This window comes from Clarias gariepinus, chromosome 8, assembly GCF_024256425.1.
Source record: "Clarias gariepinus isolate MV-2021 ecotype Netherlands chromosome 8, CGAR_prim_01v2, whole genome shotgun sequence".
NCBI classification, from domain to species: Eukaryota; Metazoa; Chordata; class Actinopteri; order Siluriformes; family Clariidae; genus Clarias; species Clarias gariepinus.
The window spans coordinates 21,164,502-21,185,148 of record NC_071107.1 but is presented as its reverse complement, the minus strand read 5'-3'; the positions used below and the strand labels follow the sequence as shown (position 1 = coordinate 21,185,148).

The following is a 20,647-nucleotide window of genomic DNA, read 5'->3' as shown; positions in this document are numbered from 1 at the left end:
CGAATTAACACCAACAAATGGGAAGTATCCGGACGTGTTCTGTAATTGTGATCACTCTTATTTTTCAAATCCCACTGAAGGTTTTAATTGTTTCAAAATATGTATCTCAAGAAACATAATTACATTTCTTTGACTGCTTAAATAGGACTAAGCAGTGACCTTAAAATTTAAGAAATTGTTAATTTTTGTCTCTTAATGTGGAAATAAAATGTAACTTTTGGCAATATCGTTTAAAGCAAGTAAAAAAATGAATGCATAAATAAAATTACTGAATGCTATGACAGCAAGAACAGTATAATGCCTAATAAAATGTTAAAATGAACCATTTTATTTTTACACAGAACAACCATGATCATACATCTGGATTAGAAAAATAATATGCACTTGGTTGCTTTGGGCTCATTGTTACCAGGTTTGGCTCTTTTAAGCTCCCTATAACCCACCCTTTGTAGCCAGCTTCAAAAGATGACACCTGACTAGAAAAAAAAAAAAAATAAGGGGAAAATCACTTCACATTCAAACCAACTACAACTCTGGAATTTTCTGTTAAGTACTTAGAATTCTTCTTAAGTGTACAGAACAAGAGTTAAGTTTATTACACTAACCACTATATCAAAAACATAACTGAGCTTTTGTGCCAAAATTACCCTTCGAAATACCCCCCAAAAAAGACACATGCACACAGGGCAATCCTCAAAGGATTTCAAAAGATGACAAAATATACTCAGGGGTAAGCAAAAATGCATGCGTAATCATATATGCGTACCAACAAACCAGGATAGCAGCAAGTTAGAAAAGTGTTTGCAAAGATATTACAGAACAAATGTGATCTGTGGCATCAGTACAATAAAAAGATATCAAACCCTGAGCCTGGCTCGGCATCCAATACACACTTCTACCTGGGTCCTAATGTGAAATAAACCTTTTCCTTAGTTCTACATACTTTGTACACATAAATAACATCATTATTGCTAATTAAACTTAGGCAAAGCACTAATAACTCCAGGCATGGAGTTGCACTGGGGAAGAAAAAACAAAACAAACAAAAAAAAAAAAAAACACACTAGAACTCTGAAATTAATGACGTATCTTATTAGGACAAGAATTAAATATCTTAAATATCACAAAAGAACTAGATGACAATTTTACTAAATGAAATTAATGAACAATTTATGAAAGTTTTCAAAATGATGATGAGAAAACTAAATTAGCTTGACCTTATCAGCCTTTAAAAATGATACAAAAAAACTCAACAACTTCTAAATAAATGAGCTTAGTGCTTATTTACAGGTTTAAACATGTTTAATTGGGGACAGACAAACACACACACAAAGGTAGTTCAGTCATCTGAGCCATTAGTAGTTAGGATTTTCTGGTCACCATCGTCCGGATGATCATCCTATGTTAGACAAAATATTGTTATACACATTGAAAAATCATTATTTATACATATACATACATACATATACACACATTATATATATATATCTAAATCAAAAGGTTTCAGTGCGAGGTTGTACATACGTCAGGTAAAACCTTCTGCAAGTCCTTCATTACTGTGCCGAGGCTTAGCAGGGCGCTCCGAAGCTGCTGCTGGTAGCAGGTCCTCTGCTGTTCACACGATCTGAGGTTCTTTTCCATCTCTCTCAAATTGGATTTCACCTGCTCCAGTTCTCTCGTCAGACTGCGGTTAGTCGACTCTGCTTCTGATATGAGTTTTGCATCTTCTTCTGCAATACAAAGCACTGCTTCAGAGACGGTGTATTAACATCGCAGCTGTCTGCAATAGCAGAAATCTTTACTGCCCAAAACAAATTCAATTAGCTCAACATGACCTACAGTATTTAGACACCACACCCATACGTGGTTCTTCAACAAAATATTGCCAGAATTTCGAGAGCACTCAATGGCCTTGGATGTCTTTGAACGATTTATATTAACAAAAATTAAGACGACCACTGACTGGTCTGCACACAGCCATGACCTCAACCCCAATTGACACCTTAGAGATTAACTTGAACACTGACTGCATCCCAGGGCCCTTGACCTGACATCAGTCACTAATGCTCTTATAGCTGAATGACATTATACCCAGACTCCAAAAACAAGTGGAAACTCTTACCAAAAAAAGTGGAGGCTGTTAACACAACAAAGAGGCCCAACATAAATTCCCATGGTTTTGTAATAGGACGGTCAACAAGCACATATGGAGGTGATGATCAGATATCCATACACTTTAGGCCATACCATGCAAGTAAAATGATGAATGGATAAATAAAATCTTCAAGAGTTATGATGAGCAAATTGTATAATTTAAACAAAAAAAAAAAAAAAAGGTTTGACAAAACATCAACGAACAATAGGCCAAAAAACTAAAAAACACTTGTGTGGCCCAGAACAGAAGGGAACTGACCAGACAATTAAAACTGAAACTGCACTTGTAAAACATTAACCAACACTGTGGTCAAAGACATACAAAGTACGTTTTGTACATGTGAAAACGTACATTGTATGTCTCTGACCACAGTGGACTTTTTCAAGCCATTACAATATGTAGTAAAACAGAAGCTACCACATTAAAATTTCACTAAAATGAAAATCCTCTAAAGAATGTAAAGTTCATACATAAATAGCATTAAACAGGACCACTGTAAAGATTTCTGGCAAGAAATCTTTATAGTAATCTTACAATTACTTATAAAAGACATTATCCTATATTTGTAAACAAGGACAAGTCATACATTGATGAGAAACTTTCAGCACAAACAAGTCTAGTCTAATTTGTAGGCCAACAAAACACTTAAAATAGGAAGGAATCTATTAAAAGAAATATTAATTTAGACATTAGCCCTTGCTGTAAAATTGACCCTATTTGGTGCATGAGTGTTACCCATTTTAGTGTCCTGTTGCATGAGTTTCTGTTCAATCTCCTCTCTGGCTTTCTCACTCTTGTCCAGTTTCTGTAGCATGCTGCCCACGTCTACCATCGCGCCATTGTAAACGATTAGGCTGCCCGAGTCACTGTCTTCTGTCTCACGCTTTGTCTTCTGACCGGGCAGCAGAGGTCGATTACCTGTATGCCAAATTAACAAAACAATGTTAATTAACCAATTTAACTTTTAAATAAGTTATATTTAATTTTCTTCGTCTATAAGGTGATATTGCTTTAACCCAAACAATTTATTTTGGTTGCGAATGCTAACTTACCCAAGAAGTTCTCAAATTGGGAATCAGCTGTCCCGAATGAGCTGGGTTCATCTTTGGCTCGGTCCGTTAGCTTTCGGTAGAAGCAGCTCTCCTTCACCAACGGCTTACTCAACAGTTTCTTTACCTACATAAAAGAAGAAAAAAAAGAAAAATGTTAGCACAACCAATGAACCAAACATTATTTAAAAGCAGTTATAAGACAAATAAAGACCTCTGTTTAAATAAACTTAAGTATACTGCTGACCAAAATAAAAAGGTTTGGTTATGGATTTATATAGGCAATCACTTAAGAGCGTATATTCAGGACAACTGGCTAGTTACAACCATGTTTTCCACCTACAGAATCAAAATACTAAAAATACAATGTCTGTCAAAAAAAAAAGCAAATACCCAAGAGCCTTTTGATGGAATAATTACTGCAGTAAATATTATGTTTCTGCTGGCAGCAATCCATTTAACCCTTACTAATACAGTGCATAGCTTCTTATTTCACCCATGTTGGCAGACATATCCTATGGACATGGAAAATGTGACTTTGTTTCACATCCAATTCACATAAAATTTGGGATAAGTTTTTACCCTGGATGCCTTCCTGACATAGCCCTCCCATTTTATCTGATTCTTTAACCCCAACTGTGACCCATTGCTGGAATTGTCACCATGTTTATACAGTTTATCATATCAATGGATTTTGAACGATTTATAATTACAAAAATTAAGACGACCACTGACTGGTCTGCACAGAGCCACGACCTCATCCCCAATGGACACCTTATAGATTAACTGGAAGACTGACTTCACTGAAAGTCTTTGGGATGTAGACTTTAATGCAGTAGTTTTATTCTTCTGTCATCAACCCATGATGGATGGAAATAAATTTGATGTTGCATAAGATAGGTCATAAGGTGATCCAGCAAAAAGTGTGTGAACCTTTTTTGGTCCGGGAAGTGTATTAATTATAAAGTGATGTAAAATACTTAAATTAAGTGCTATAAATTCATAATACCTGAGCTCTGGAGAGATGCAAACCCAGTGTGTACATAATTTCCTCCATGTCCTTCTCCAGTAGGTAGCCACAATGACTTTGGTCAAAGTATACAAAAGCCATTAGGAGATCTTTGTCATAAGTAACCATCTGCTTTTTTTTGTCTTCCTACAGAAGACAGAGGCATTTAGTTAGAGCTAGAAATGCAGGAAACAAGCATTGATTTAAAAAAAAAAACCTCCAAAGACCACAAAGAGCTCACTTTATCTTTAGATGACCTTTCTCTTGATTTTCTATCATCGCGTCGGTCATCCCGCCTATCCCTCCCGCTGGAATCGTCATCATCTTTATCTGGGAATTATAGCCATAATGTTTGGATGTTTGGTTGTACAATTGAAAAAAAGGCATACCTTTGCAAGTATGTAAGATGTACCTTCATCATCATAGTCATCAGCATCCTCAGCCTCCATAGGATCATACTCATCAGCATTATTATTGCTGCTTTCATCTTCATTATCATCATCATCTTTGGATTCCTCTTTCTTCAAAGTCCTCTCTTTGTCATCATCCTGTTAAACATAAGGAAAGAGTGTTTGCATGTTTTTTTTTATGGAAATCTATAGGGCCCGTGTTCTCACTGGAGAGCAGTGGTAATTGAAACCAGGTACATAACTGAGCCACTTCCTAATGTAACAAAGGCAGATATGTGAACTGTTTTAATTTTAAGAACATGACCGGGTCAGACTTTATTTAAATGTAATTCAAATGGAATTAAAATATTAAATATTGTGTCATATTATTATTGAACATTTATGTTGCAGGAAACAAGAAAACAAAAACAAACCTTCATTTCGAAAAAAATAATAAAACAAATAAAACCAAGCCACATTACTAAAAACTATGGGGTATTTTAAAATGTAAAATTATGCAGTAACCTCAAAAAGAGAGAGACTCTGCACCCACGTCAGGACTTTATGGTGCCTCTTTTACACAAATGCACCCATTACTCAAGTAACCTAATAATGATATAGTATGTCTAATAACTGATTTACAATTTTACTATTAGTGTTTACATTACTATACTTATTATATTTACTGGTTACTGAATTACTGATAATATTAACTGGATTAACTACCAATTGAGCAGCTATTTGTAGGGTGTTGAAGATTATCTTTAATTTACACAAATGCTTTACCACACAAACACTCACAAAAGAAACTTGGTGAATAAGGGAACTGAAATTTGCAGGCAATCATTTTATAACCAGGAATTGACTAAGTGCAATTTTAAACTGATGTAAATACTAGCACACAGGGAAGCATGAAACTCCCACTTACCCTCTTCTTATCTTCTTCCTCTCTTGGTCTTTTTGAGACTGGCTCAGCATTATCATCCTCTTTTTCCTTCTTCGTATCTCTCCGGTCCAACTCTTTTCTATCTGTATCTTTCTTTCCCTTATCTTTCTTTTCTTTTTTCTCATCCTTACTCGGGAGGGCGTTAAGAGCTCTGTAGATCCGATAGCCAAAATCTCGTTGAAGCATTTCATTGAAAAGTTCAGCAAACAATGAGACCTAGAAATTAGATGGAAAACTTATCAATAAGAGGACATTTAAGATTTATTAATAGTTTATATGTTATCAGCATTTAATACAGAAAACAAAGTACTGCATTAATGTGCACCACTCAAAAAAATAAATAAACGATGAGATGTTACATTAACATGACTGACTTTTGAACAAATCATGATGAAGTTCTTAAAATGTGCATCAGGTTTCCAAACCTCAAAGGAATGCTCTTTATTGTCCTCCAGCCTGTAGTCCAACAGCACACTCAGAGACATGATGCTGCAGTCAAACTTGCCATTCTTGGCTGCCCAGTTGGGGTGAACAATGATTGTGGGTTCGTCTGGGAGAACATAACGCCTTTCTCTTCGCTGCCTCTCCAACTCCTCTAGTCGCTTACGTTCTTCCTCCTAAAAGTCAAACAAACTTTAAATTTCAACTTCAGATTTTACAAATAAACACAGAGACAAATACTTCCTACTATATGGGTTCTATCTGAAAGCACAAACCACAAACACATTGAGTACATATCTTCAGGATATAAGTGAAATTAATCCTTCACCTCACGATCCTCTTCCGTTCTACAAGGCTCCTCCTCCTCCACACTGGTAGGCTCAACCTTCTCAGGCTCTTTAGACTCCTCCACTTGCTCTTCCACCTTCAGCTGCTTAGTGAGCCGAGCTATTAACTGGGATTTCAGTCCTTTGGAGCTCAGAGATCGGTTCTCTAGTTCCTTACGCAGATCGTTCACCTAAACATAGATTCACACATACAAATAAAGGAGCTGCGCAACAGCAAATGGGGCCAACATGATTAACCACCACTTTACCTTCATAGACTTTGGATCGAGTTTAGACCAGTGAGTGGGAGTAGTGACCTCTTTTAAATCGTCTTCATCTTTGTCCTCTTCCTCCTACACCAATGTAAAACAGATGAATAAAAAGTTAAACGGCAACTCTGAAATGGTTTTCATCTTTGAAATAAAAGGTGATCCGTGCAAAAAGCAAGGTCAAAATATTCCCTCATTCTCTCCTCCAACTGAGGTGTGGATTTTGAAAACAAAAACAAACAAACAAAAAACAAACCAAATGCGTCAAATTCTAGTATACATGGGAGCTCTCTAGCTTTTATAACCGATCCAAACCCCACCCATCGGCCAATCAATGCCAGTTCTGTGGAATACAAAAAGATAATCAATGACAGTGGGTCCAAGAAATGAGACAGAAGCACTCAGAGATGGTCTTCAACTTGGTGTGTATAAGAATTCCCTATAACTTTAAATTGCAACTTAAATTTTTATGCCGTTTTTTTTCCTCATTTTTAACATTTAGTCATGGAGGACTGTCCCTGGATCAACCAAACTCCATAGAGAATTCAAGTAAACAAGTCTAGGTACAGTCCAATTCCAGGTATATAATAAAAATAAATAAATAAATAAATAAATAAATAAATAAATAGAAATGAGGACAGACAAGAAACAAAAACTAAGAAATTTTCATCAGATATTGATTTAAAATATAAAATTAATGATAACAAAACATTCTATAAAACACATTTTATCACAACTGGCTCTCCAGATTCCAGCATGCCATTCCATGTCAACAATTTCCAATTAAAATGATATACAGACCACACAAGCAAAAAGTGGAATTTAAACATTATGTTTGTGCTAAATAAAATATGATAGTTTTTTTTATATTCAATTTATGAACAGGCAGAGCTAGAATCTGTTTTACCAGTTGAAGCAGTCTCATTAAAGTATGTCCTAATCTGTTCCACTCTGTGTGACTGCAGGCTGGGTGGGGTGGGGTGTGGTGGCGAGGGCAGAGCTGGGGGAGAGCAAGTAGAGGTAGCAGGAGGGGATGGGGTCAAGGAAAAAGGATGGACACACAGGGACAGTATAAGGGGCTTTTGTATTATGCCTGTACTTGTTTTTTGTGTATTTGAGTGTTTGTCTGTCTATTCCTGTGCCTGTGAGAAGCGGAAATAAAAAGAAAAGGATTAGCATTCAGTGCCTGTTCTCCATCAGCCTCCTTCCGTTCAGCCAAGAGTTTCTCTGCCAGCTGCTCCTTGAGTCCACGGGACAGCCCTTCCCACTCTGAGCGGGTAGGAAGACAATGCCAAACATCCGGGAGAAATAAAACCACTGTCTCCACATGTGCGGGAACTGTCCGCCCTTTGTGAGTCTCCTCAGGGCGGTGATAGCGAATCTCTGCAAAACGATACCTGCCGCAAAGGAAGAAGTGCATTGGAAAGAAACATTCTGTCAGACATCAAAAGGCCTAACCCCAACACACTTCCAAACACACACAGCTCCATTCCCACTGCCCACTTTGTGGTAAATGACCCAAGAACAGGACATGAAAATAAATCTGCAGATCTCCACAGTAGGTTCTCACGATGAACAGCAGCCATGTACTGGGAAAATTGACAGACAGAATAAACAAAAACGAACAACAAATCTGACATTTTTCGCCTGCCCTCCTGCCAGACCCCTCCCCATAGAAACTGAGAGTCTGAACTGGATGCTCGTGAGAGATAGCTCATAAACCACAGGGTTGTGAGAGGAAGACATATATTCAAAGACACAGTGAAAGCAAGTTAAATATATAAGATATTTAACATGTCAAATGTCATATAAAACAGAATGTAATGGTGGCGACTCCTCCTTTGGCTCTGCTTTTCTAACAACAGATTAAGTGCATTCAACCACATAGAGGCATGACTGTTACACACATTAGCAAAAAGGACATTGCAAAGTAAAGATAAAGGAGCAAAAAAATAAATTACAGTTAAGTAAACAAATAAGCCCCTGACACATCAGAGCTTTGTCAAACCATGCAGTGAGTCACAGACTGCTGATGTTTTTAGTTAGCATTTTAGCTTTACTCAGGACTAGTACTGACAAATGCACACACAAAAATGAGACAAAATGAGAAAAACTTTGTAAGAGAGTTGTACTTACCACTGGGTACACAAACTCAGATCAATGCCTGTCAGAGCCTTACAACAACGTATTGCTGTTTTTATAAGGACTGAGGCATCATTCTCTGGGTCGGCTCCATCCAGGGATGGAGACCAGTGGCCACCAATCGCCATAGCCTCATCTTTGCCCCTCATCCCAACCAAGAACTAAGAAGAAACAAGTTAAGGGGGTAAAAAAAAAAAAGCGCTATACAAATTAGTGTGCTGAAGAGATATTAAAGCATTCAGCAATTAAGGCATTAAAGCATTTAAGTCATGGGCATCAGTTTACCCAATTCTCAGTAACAGCAATGACAGAAAAACTCAGCATTGTTGTATAAAAAACAGAACAGACATTTGACATTTAGATTGTACAGAAGCAGAAGAAAAAACAACAACAACAATCACTTTGATGGCTATTGAATAACTAGATAGCCTTAGTGAAACATTTGTTAATACAAAAATATTAGTTGAGGCAGTTGTCCTGTAAGATACTGCAGTACTGGCACTAATAACCCGTATACTAATTACTTAACTCTAAGCTGGCTGCAGTTTGTAGTTAATTAAAATGTTAACTATGTAAAGTCTGGCTTTACCTTAATGAGGCGGGCTGGGTGCTGAAAAGAGTCCCTCAGCTCTTGCGGATCGTCAGCCAAGGCACAAGACTTGTGATATAATTCGTCGAGACTGGGATTTGCAAGCAGCATCACCTACACCACAAGTAACATTAAGTGACATTCATGCACAAAAAAAATGATACGGGAAACATGCTATGGAAAAAAAAAAATACTCAGAAAAAAAGGTATGTGCCCTCACACCTTCGCACTGTAGGTATGATTGGCATCAGGAGGGTCCAGTACAGCTGTATTCTTTACTAAAGAGTCCACTTCTTTATGCATGATATGGAAGTTACAGGTTTTTCCAAAAGTAAATGGTCGTGATAAGGGGAAGGCATCCACCCAGGTGAATATGGCATCAAAAAAGTCGCTTGGGATGTAAAGACTTTGATACCTTCGTCGAAGCTCCATCATGTCACAGTTATATCTGCAAAAAGAGCACAGACACACACATGCAACTATAATAGAAATAGGTTTTTTGTATTTATGTTAAAGTACTGTTTAAGAGTAAACAGGAAATTTACACAGTAACACCAAAACACTTACCCATCCAGGGAAAACTTGGAGAACTGTACAGTATATCGAGGTACAACTCTGCGTGGACGTCTAGGAGAACGCTCTCTTCGAGGTGACCGGTCCCTTGAACGCTTTCTGGTTGGGGAGCGCTCTCTGGATCTCCTCCGCTCTCGGTCTCTCTCCCGACTGCAAGCAAATAATCAATTAAATGGCACACACGAAAGATGAGAGGATTCAAAACTGGACCAAAAAGCAATTACAATTAATCAATCATTTTATTTACAATTATAATTAACCAACGATTCAATTAACTGATGTTTCTAGGAATGCTACTGCTGTCTTTTAATCATGAACAGACTCCCAAATTTACAGCTAGAGGGTTAAAGAAAGAAAAAATAAATGTTATGCAAATGCCATCTATGGAACTGAACCCTGCCCGAAAGTCTTTAGCCTGAGTTGCCTTTATCTGTGCAAATATAAAATAATAAAATACTGCTTTAAAATGTTCTCCCTAAAAAGGCAGTCAAAGGACTCAAGTCAATTGTAGCCTTAGTGGTCTTACATGTCTCAACAAATCTGCAGAGTACCAAGTGTGGAAAATACAGCTTTATAGCCTTCATGTGTACATAAGACAACTTATGATTATAGAACATCTCCAAATGGGCTTTAAATAAATTCTTTAAAATAAAATATTAACGATTCTTTAGCTGTCCTCTTGCTTTATCTTATTGCTACATGTAAAAGGGCATTAAGAATTACCTACATAATGTATAATTAGTACATTTACAAGCAAATACATAGATATTGACCTTCGGTCTTCTTTCCTCAGAATGAGTTCTGGTCGATCGCTGCGGCTGGGGAAGCGAGGAGAGGGATCTATGCGTCTCACAGGCTGAGGCTGGGGCATCATCCTCACAGGAGGCTGAAGTAGCCCCCCCGAAAAGACTGACTCTACAGGACAAGCAAAAGAATCAGCTAATACAGACTACTCTGTCATACAGCACAAACTCATAAATTGTTGGAAAGCTCGCTTAAGTTGCCGAACCTTTTGGAGGTGGTTGAGGAAGGAGAGGCTGAGGAGGATTCTGGAGCAATGGAGCAAGAGAGGCTGCTGAAAGCTGAGCCTGAAGTAACGAGGGAGGGGGGCCCTGTGCTGGCACGCTGAATGTGGTGGGTGGAGGTAGAGACTGAATCATTGATGGGCCTGGCTTCATCATGTTGGGAGCAGAAGGCTGGCTCTGAAACATGCAGTACACAAGTAAGCATCAAATGAGCCAAGAGATTACAACAATCAGTTCGGGACTAGCCTGTTGGCTATGGTGCTGGCTTGTTAAAACACAAAACCCCATAATAATAAGAAACAACGAACCCTACAATAAAGAAACATGCAAAGAGAATTAGTTAAAAAAAATATATAGACACTAATGTATCGTGTTTGGCCATTGCTTAAAAACAAAGTTCAATGACTGAAATTAAATATAAGCATGCAGTCATTTATGATCATTCAGGTCCAGAGGTCAGATTAAATGGTAAGGACAGCATTAAAAATATTTCTAGCAAATTATTTACAGTGTCTTTTGGGAAAGACTGCAGGAGATCATGCTTGACTGGTCAGAACTAGGACATGTAGCAGCATCCTGAATATTACATTTTAAAACAATTAGTTAGTTACATTGACCAATATAGACTTCAGCTACTCTATGCTTATTTTAATCCATTACTATTAAACTAATATAGTGCAAACATCCAATAAGAGCTTCATGTACCAAAAAACAAAAATCATTCAAACCCTAACATCTAAAGACTGTTTGGCCAAAAACACACTATGGGTAGTTAAAAAAATATATAAAAATAAAACTGACACGTAACACAAACACGCAGCTCTTAACTATAGCAGAAGCAGGGACATTTTAGACACATCTTGAGTGCAAAGGAATGGCAGCAAAGAACTGCAACTAACACCTGTATAACGGAGGAAAAGAAGCAGTATTTCAGTTAATTTATGCCATGAAAGAATTAAGGTAATTAAAACAATGGAGCTGTACATCTCATCTTACCTGGATGCTAATGCAATAATTTAATGCCTAAATGGCTATTAAGAAAATTTAATTACGGTTTGTAATAAGGATGCTAAGTGCTATTTCACAAAGTAATTTCTTGAAAATGACAGGCTATTCATCTGTAGGGTCAGGGTCTCTGTGGATCCTACCTGAGAAAAACTGAGCATAAAGCAGGCTTAGGAAACTTGCTGTTGTTACAGGAAAAATGTTTTGGTTCTTCACATCGTATTCATTAAAACACAACCCTGAATTTTCACCCAGTTTGAAGCAGCAGTCTATCTAATCTGCATGGTGGAGAAGAGCACATTAGATTCCAAAATCTTATAACCAGCAAATAAAATACAGCATTTATACTTTTAACTACCTTTAGCTATGTTGCTAAGTGTAACCTTTAGCTATGAGGTTGCTTGTTTGGTTGTGTTAGTAGTACTACGTAGACGTGTATTTATTTTACAACCTGAAAAATTAAAACCATATTTTAAAACCAATTTGCCATAATTGCTAAATGAAATGAATGCACCTTTAGGGACAGAAGATAAAAAGGAACGCTTCAAAAGACAAAAGGTTACATTTTGTCTTGAATCCACCGCCGTGTGTATGTCAGTGTAGCGTTGTACTCCTGCCTCAGAGTAAAAGCTGGACAGCTGTGGGGAAACTTGAGGTAAGGACTGGGCCGCCTGGTGCTATATGGGGATTAAAAGCACAGTAATCAACATCACGGCAAGGACAGCTAAAGAAAGCAATGTAGAATCAGTTATTTTGCTTGGTTACTTAGACTTCTGGTGGAGGATGAGTTTGGCAAACTAGTTTTGCTCACCGTTTGGTTGGGTAACTGAGGTAAAGTCTGTATGCGCTGGGCATTCCATTTGAAGGGCATGTTGGGGTTATAGACAGCCTCCACCAGAACGCGGTCACCCACTTGGGGTGTTTTTCCCTTTACAGCACTACAGACAAAGTAGAACATGTGTTGCTAAATTTTTCTTTTATAAATCTCCGCTGTTTAAAAGCGTTTTACAGTAGTCCCATCATGTCTTACCTGAGCTGAAAGAACACATCTTCATCCACAAAACCGAACGTATCATGCAACTTGTTGACAACCCCAGTGAAGACTCGCTGTTTTTGTGGCTGAGTCTGCTGCTGATGACTTGAGCGAGGAGTCGGGTATGATACTGTGATTTGTGCTGTCTGCTGTGGATTCGACAGACTCATACTGGTTGGCAAAGCGACAGGGGGCTGGGGAACAAAAAACAGATTTCTTAAATTACAGAAAACCATACAGAAATATTATTTTCGCAGGTCAAATGCAATAGCAAGGGATTTTTTTTATGATGCTGCTCAACAACTTTCAAAGCATATTTAAACCTTTAAAACTCTTAAAACACACAAATAAAACCAACATGGAAATCTTAATTGTGGTCAGCATGATGACACTTAATGCATTAGAATAAAATTATTTAAAACATAGATAAGGCCAAATGTTGCTCAGGCAGCCAAATTGTAAAAATCTGTTGAAATTACAGAAATCAGTTTTCAATTGACTGTTGTAAAATAACCAAACTAAGCGGGTACCCTAATTGCCCTTGGAAAAGAAATGTATAAAGTGGGCTCAAGTCCATTATGGCTAATAGTCCACTATTTAAAAAGTAAATAAATAAAAAACCTGCATGCATATTGCATACTCTAACTCTCTTATTCTTGTGCACCCTTGCAGCAATTCATAAGTATCTACAGTTAAAGTTATTCGTAAATACTTTTTAAAAATATGCACTCGACTAATCAAAACAACCTGTTTGTCTTCTTGATTTTTCTTTCTGCTTTCCTTTGCTTTTAAAACAGCTTCAATTAATTGACACCGATTCCATAATATGTTAAAAAGTTTCTTTTTCTCCATCCTTGTCCTCGGATTGCGATTCCTGATCGCTTACTTACACTTAATTCTACACAAAAAGATATCATAGCTTTCACATCCTTATTAGTGAGATGTGTAATACTGTTGCATTGGAGGTCTGCTTAATATCTCCTAATACTGGGAGAAGTCCTACTATCTCCCAGTGGCTTAAAGATGTCATGTTCTTTTTTTAAACTTGAAAAAATTAAATATACGCTGAAAGGATGTACAGCTAAATTGGTCCACAATTGGCAACCATTTATCTTCATTTTACCAGTCAAGAGGTATTGCCTGATGAAATCTATACCTGTTACTGTTATATTTATGCAATATGTTTGATGGTTGTGTGGGACAGGGGTGTTCTTTGTTTAGTTGTTTTTTTAAATTATATATATATATATATATATATATATATATATATATATATATATATATATATATATATATATATTTGGGAAAATGAAGAAAGGTTAATTGTATTTTATTTAATATGTAAATGCAAGTACTGTATTGTTTTCTTTTTTCAAAAAAAAATATTTGCAAAAAAAATATCTTCATAAAAAAATCTTTATATGATATTTTGGTCCATATTGACATGACTGTAATTCTTATAGATTTTTCAGTTGCATTGTTATTCTGTGATTCTCCTGTTCTACCACAACCCAAAGATGTTCTACTGGCTTCATATCCAGTGACTGGTAGGCCACTGAGGATCATGAACTCATTGCCTTACACATGAAACCAATTTGAGAAGACTTGTGCTTTGTGATATAATTCATTATTATGCTGGAAATAGCCATTAGATGATGTTTAATTGTGTCGACATATGCATGCAAATGATACTCAAATAGGCTGTGGCTATCTAATGAATCTCAATTTCTGCTTAGGTGGGGTAAAGGTGTGGAAAATTTTTTCTTGGAACAAGTACATTCAAAGATTTTTCTCCTTAAACCAGACTGACCATTCACCATCGACCTCGCAACAAGAATTTTGTCTGCAAAATTGTCATACACTGTATGGTTTTGCTTTACTGCACAAAAGAAAATCTTGAGTAATCTAGAGACTTGAGCAAGAAAATACCAGGTATTTAGGAGATAAAAGAAATACGCAAACAAGCCTATCTGGCAACAACAATCATGCTAAAACAACAGAGATGTCATCTTCCCCATTCTGATGGTTAAAGTAAGCATTACCCAAAGCTCCTGAACCATATCTCGGCGGGTTTTTACATGGCACTGCTGCCACATGACTGTCTAATTAGATAATAAGTAGGTGTATAGGTTTTATAACAAAAACTACAGGAGTATAACGACATTATCTACAATGCCATATTTAATCAGTAGTTAGTGAATTTTAATGAGATAAATAAGGTTTAAGAAAGATTTTCTATCAGTTAGAAATTATTAAGTTTTATTTCACACTGACTAAATCAAGCTATACAGTGGCTTTTGGTACATAGTGGGTTTTTATAAAGCTGCCTATAATTTTTTTATATGGCATTGTATACTATATAATTTGTTCCGATATAATGTATTGCATATTGTATATGCATAATGAATTTTAAAAGGCTTCAAAAAAGAGAATTACCTGTGAAAGCAGAGCAGGCTGAGGCTGTGGAAGCTGTCAACAACAATAATAAAGAAAAGACATAAAAATAATTGAATAATAAAACATCAGAGATTAAAAGGTAACAAGAAAAACTATTTAAGAGGCTTAAAAAAACATCACATCATTCAATGCCAAAGTTGAAGCAGTACATGACCCTGTGTCTAATAAAATCTAAAATGTTCTACAAGATCACAAAATTATCACCATGGCTGTACTATTGGACCAACTGCTTGTAAATCCAGCAGTCAAATTTTTGTCCAAATCAACCTTTACAAATCACATTACAAACACATTTTTATATTAACATATATAAGTGATTACAATTAATTAATCTAACTTTTCTAAATCTAAATTTTTTTTTAGATGACTTATGTGTTTATGTTTTTGTTTCTTTCAGGCTAAAACCAGCAACTGCAGGTTCTCAACACCAGTTAACAGCAAAAAGCTATGCATATGGATATTTTTTTCACCCTACTTGTGGAAAGCTGATAAGCCCTCTGTTGTGAAACCTTTTAGTAATAAAGGTTAGTTCCTGGTTTATTCAGATAATTACTTGAGAGACAAATAAGTCTTGTCCATATGTAAGATGCACCCAAAAACCATTAAGTGTTGCACTGAGATGATGTCAAATTGCTAAATAATACAGCAATTGGATGTTTTTTTTTTATATTAAGATGCGCACAATCATAAAAATTATCAGTTTTTGCTACCAGGACAATATTATTTTTATGTGTAATAAATTTCATTGTGTAATAAAATTTACTGAATGCAGATTAGTTTCTACATGCTCTCATGCCACATATATATGTATATGGCTAATTAAGCTCTTTTTATCAAAAAGACAATTGGATGAGTACCTGATGTGGGACATTGTAAAGTGTCTGCTGAGGTGGTGGCTGTGGTGGGGGAGCTTGCGGTGGCTGCTGCTGCTGCTGTTGCTGCTGCTGCTGCTGCTGGTACTGCTGCAGGGCTGAATTAATCTGAGACTAAAATTAAACACACAGCAGAGTGTCGAGTTTATTTACCGCAGCTGTGAATAGAGTTACAGCTATGCTGAGCTAGGCAACGCTGAGCTAGGCAACGCTTGGGGAGGAAATGTTGGAATGCAATTTCTCAATGTGAGCTTAGATGCCTAAATACCAGAACTATTAACGCAACTATTGTACAACATCACACCAACTCACCTGTTGTAGTGCAGCTGCGGCAGCTGCGGCTGCCTGCTGTTGGAGGGCTGCGGTCTGCTGGGAAATCTGGTAATTGGCAGCAGACTGTGTGTTGAGGGACGCTGCAGCCAAGGCTGACTGTTGGGAGTACATGGAGGGGGAAGCTCCTAAAAGAGACGGCTGCTGAACACCTAAAGCTGGAGCAGAAATGACACAAAAAAGTTACATGCAATGTTCCAGCACCAAACACTGTTTACACAAATCACTGCAGTAAACACCAAACAATAAGTTTGAAAATGCAAAGAGATTACCAGCAAAAATAATAAAAAAAAACAAAATGAAGTATTTGTCATTTATATTACTCACAGTGTAAACTGTTCAAGTCAAGTGACTGTGCAGAATGCCCTGGCTGAGACACCGCGGTTGCAGCAAACTGGGCCGCCCATGGAGGGTTCTTCTGCCCCCCGAACTGAGCCATGAGGATGGCTTACGATGTTGATGCACCAGCAGCAAATTATGTCCTGTGGAAATGGTGAGCTCACTTACAAAAACCAGCCACACAGGCCAGATGGTTTCAAACTTTTTGCAACCCCCTTAGCTATTAAAAACAACACAGACCATCTCCCTGTACACATTTATTATGTGCATTATGCAACTGTTCACATATTGGTCTTATGTAAATACGCACAATAGTACAGGGTGTCCCAAAAGTCTCTATACACAGGCATAGTATATGCCTATGTATGATAAAAGCTAACTTTTTTTTTAACAAAACATCACCTATATAACTGCCATTTTTTGTAAACTCACATGGAGTTGTCTCATGAAATTGAATTCAAATGGCAAATCAGTCAAATTGACTGGCAGGCAGCACAGCATCCTGTGTGGTAGGAGTGAATAGGTTTATTTAAAATTCTGTAAAAATCTGCATTAAATTGAAATTATTTATAAAATCATCATAATTATAAAATCACAATAAGATCTAGTCTAAGTATTGTGATATCATCATATTGAGTGGCCCCAGGTGATTCTAATCCCTACTGCTTTTATAAGCCTTCCCAGCTAAAAATCAAGTGCATTGTAGATCCAAAGATCTCAGAGGCTATTCAGAGGCTGATCCAACCATCAACTATATATGGAGACTTTTTGGACATCTTGTTTTTTTTCTATATATCAAAGCCAGGCCGCTCTATATTTCTAAACATCCGAGTCACAGGACATAGTTTTATTAAAAATAATTATTGGATTGAGGCAGACATTATTAAGGGTGATAATAGGCCGATAATCACTTAATTTTGACAGATCGCTTGTCTCTCAACTGGCTTTAAAAAAAACTAATACCATTGTGATAATGCAAAATATATAAGTCGACAGTCTCAAAAGCTCAAGGCTTACTCTGCAGAGGCTAGAAAGGCTAAAACCATTAACACAAAAATAATGATGAAGAGAAATAAATAGTAAAAAAATAGCTGAACCAGTCCAGATTTACCTCACTGCTCTATGCATTCAAGCTGACAGCAAGAGACTATTCAGAATAGCTGCATATATTCTGGTTAAAAAATATTAACCTAAAGTATGATAAAAATACAGAAATCTGTATATATATATATATATATATATATATATATATATATATATATATATATATATACAGAAATCTCTTAAAAATACAGAAAATCTGTATTTATAAAGAAATTTCTGCCCTTGCTGCCTTACTAATAAGTAGCCAAGGTTGGCTTTGCAAATACGTGACTGGTGTCCGTGTTTATTTCTACATTTATTTTTATTTCCTAACTAATTCACTTTGAGAGTTCGGGCTAATTTAGGTGATTAGTGATCAGCCACAAAAAAGCTGACCAAAGCACCCCTAGACATTACTGTAGACTGCATTAGACTAGTTCAATCACACTTATAACAATAAAATTGCAATCATTATTGCAGTAAATTTTATAAGAAAAAAAAATAAACACAGTCCTCGTAACTAAACCTCAGATACTACTTTGAGAACCAGGGCAATTTGCGATTTGTCTTGCGGTGCTATACTGAGATGAGGTGTTAGCTAATCAATATTTAATTTTTGGCCTTTGTAACAATAATATCGCAGAAGCCTACAGTACGAAACTGATTCCTCTAGCCAAGCAGTGCTTGTGTTTTTACAATCTGGAAAAAATAACTGAAAATACATCTATCTATCTATCTATCTATCTATGTTTTACAAACAAGTACAAGCAGTGCGTCTAAATATAACGCAACTACATGAAATATCGCGACATTCTCTTCGTGTTTAGATCGCGCAAGCCTGTTAGCCACAGAGCTACCGCTTTATTCCAAACAAATGTGGACATCTGCTGTGAAGTACAAAATACAATAAACTACCTAATAAGGTTAGGTTAAGACAAGATGGAGTTTAGACACTGAGGTGGTGTGTGCGGCAGAAAACGCAGAAACAGTTGTACATTTCACCATATAAACAGGTAATGGGCTTAGCCAATTAGCTAGCTAACCCCCTTCAGTTATACGCGCTAAGCTAACACGGGCTAAATGAAATGCGCTAAAGCATAGTGACAAGCCATACGTATCGGCTAGTGTTTCTGCTACAACAACAACCCTGTCCAATGGCTTTAAAATAAAAGATAACACAATAAAATAAAACATAGCAGCAAATTGTACAACGGCTGCAGCAGGCTAGCTTAACGCAATAACGTAACCCTGGGCTCAGAGTGCGCCGCGCGGGACACTTGGTTAAGCTGGTCTTTAATTGAGCCCCAGCGATTAGCATGGATAAGTTAGCCTGCGGCTAATCATGGACACCCATCACCATTCATGATTTGTGAATGATAAAAATCAAGAAAGAAAGCAATGTCTGCTGTCCATAATATTGAATTTCATAAGCACAGCAAATATTCCACAAATGTACGCATAGTGTATTTACCGTAACCGCTTACCGCCGATGGTGCACGGAGATACAGCACCGCTGCAAATAAACACTGCGCATGCGCAACGTTCGAGTGACGTCAAGATGCCAACGACTTGTCTCTGATTCGTGCTGCCTTGTATGACAGATACAATATTACGAACCGATATCGGTACTTGTAAATGTAAAAAAAAAAAAAAAAAAAAGCGATAAAATGGTTACAGTATTATTTTCACGCAATTAGTAGCCAACTTCCCCACTGTGTTTCAAATTTAATTTGTAAAAGCAAATAGTTACAGGTTTAAAAGTCAATCTCATACCGCTTATTCAGCGTAGCCTAACGGGGGCCTGAGCCTATCTCACGAGACTTAGGGCACAAGGCCCAGCCTGGACAGGTACCAATCTATTGTAGGTTGTGTGCACACACACACACAACCGATCTGCCCGTTTTTGAACAGTGAGAGGAAACCAACGTACCTGGGGGAAACCCACCATGGATAGGGAGAACATGAAAACTCCATGCACACAGACCAGGGGCAGGAATTGAAGCCCAAACCCTGAACCCTGGTGGTCGAGGCCACAGTGCTAACCACTAAGCTTTCGCCACTTTGGCTTTTATTTATTATATTATTCCTTAAGTTATATTTCAACATTAAACAATGTCATCATGAACTCTAAACGCATTATGCAAAGGCAAAATTGGAACCAACTAATCTTATGTGCAGGTCACATTATAACTGTATAAAAAATGGTGTGACTGGAATTTTTTAAACACATTCGCCTTTGAACCATTTGTTGAAGCCAGAATACAACAATAGAAATTGAGGAACCATTTTATATGGATGGATTGTACATTTATGTTATTTTAGACAGGTTAACAAGTTGATAATTTCCTCTATTCTTTGACTACAGTACACCTCCATGCTCTTATACATCAGTAACTGTTTTATATAATCAAAACAAGCCACTACATTTTCTTTATCAAATGATAAAAATAAAATGTACATCTTCTGAAATAAGTTAAGTAAGATAATGTCCCTTATGGAATACCTACATAATAAGTATGGTTTGTTTCAAGCTAATATTTATTTTCAATGCTCAATACAATATCCTTAACTCAGAATAATTGAGAACAGAATAAATATTGAAGAACCAGCTTCCA

General features: G+C 36.9%; 1 protein-coding gene across 2 annotated transcripts; it reads right to left on the bottom strand.

The window, feature by feature from the left end:
- Positions 1–1,043: 1,043 nt before the first annotated feature.
- On the bottom strand, positions 1,044–19,571 carry ccar1 (cell division cycle and apoptosis regulator 1). 2 transcript variants are annotated; one of them, XM_053502046.1, is made up of 26 exons: positions 19,504–19,571; positions 16,938–17,092; positions 16,593–16,768; positions 16,266–16,394; positions 15,388–15,420; positions 12,949–13,145; positions 12,730–12,856; positions 12,482–12,595; positions 10,898–11,090; positions 10,662–10,803; positions 9,883–10,038; positions 9,538–9,763; positions 9,316–9,429; positions 8,721–8,887; positions 7,771–7,981; positions 6,585–6,668; positions 6,318–6,506; positions 5,974–6,165; positions 5,531–5,764; positions 4,626–4,761; positions 4,455–4,543; positions 4,214–4,360; positions 3,208–3,331; positions 2,891–3,073; positions 1,525–1,730; positions 1,044–1,399 (listed from the first exon to the last, which is right to left on the bottom strand). In XM_053502046.1, exons 2-26 carry the CDS (start codon positions 17,047–17,049, stop codon positions 1,340–1,342), a joined length of 3,741 nt encoding a protein of 1,246 aa, XP_053358021.1. In that variant the 5' UTR covers positions 17,050–17,092; positions 19,504–19,571; the 3' UTR covers positions 1,044–1,339. The 2 variants fall into 2 exon arrangements, with proteins under 2 accessions (XP_053358021.1, XP_053358020.1); XM_053502045.1 differs by having other exon boundaries at positions 19,517–19,565.
- Between the last annotated feature and the right edge of the window lie 1,076 nt (positions 19,572–20,647).

Bases quoted from the DNA above. Each gene is read 5' to 3' on its own strand.
- ccar1 (XM_053502046.1), bottom strand. From the start codon at position 17,049: ATGGCTCAGTTCGGGGGGCAGAAGAACCCTCCATGGGCGGCCCAGTTT. The intron at 9,430-9,537 runs GTGTGAGGGCAC...CTTGTGGTGTAG, and splicing joins ATCATACCTACAGTGCGAAG to GTGATGCTGCTTGCAAATCC. The intron at 3,332-4,213 runs GTATTATGAATT...TCTTTTATGTAG, and splicing joins TGCATCTCTCCAGAGCTCAG to GTAAAGAAACTGTTGAGTAA.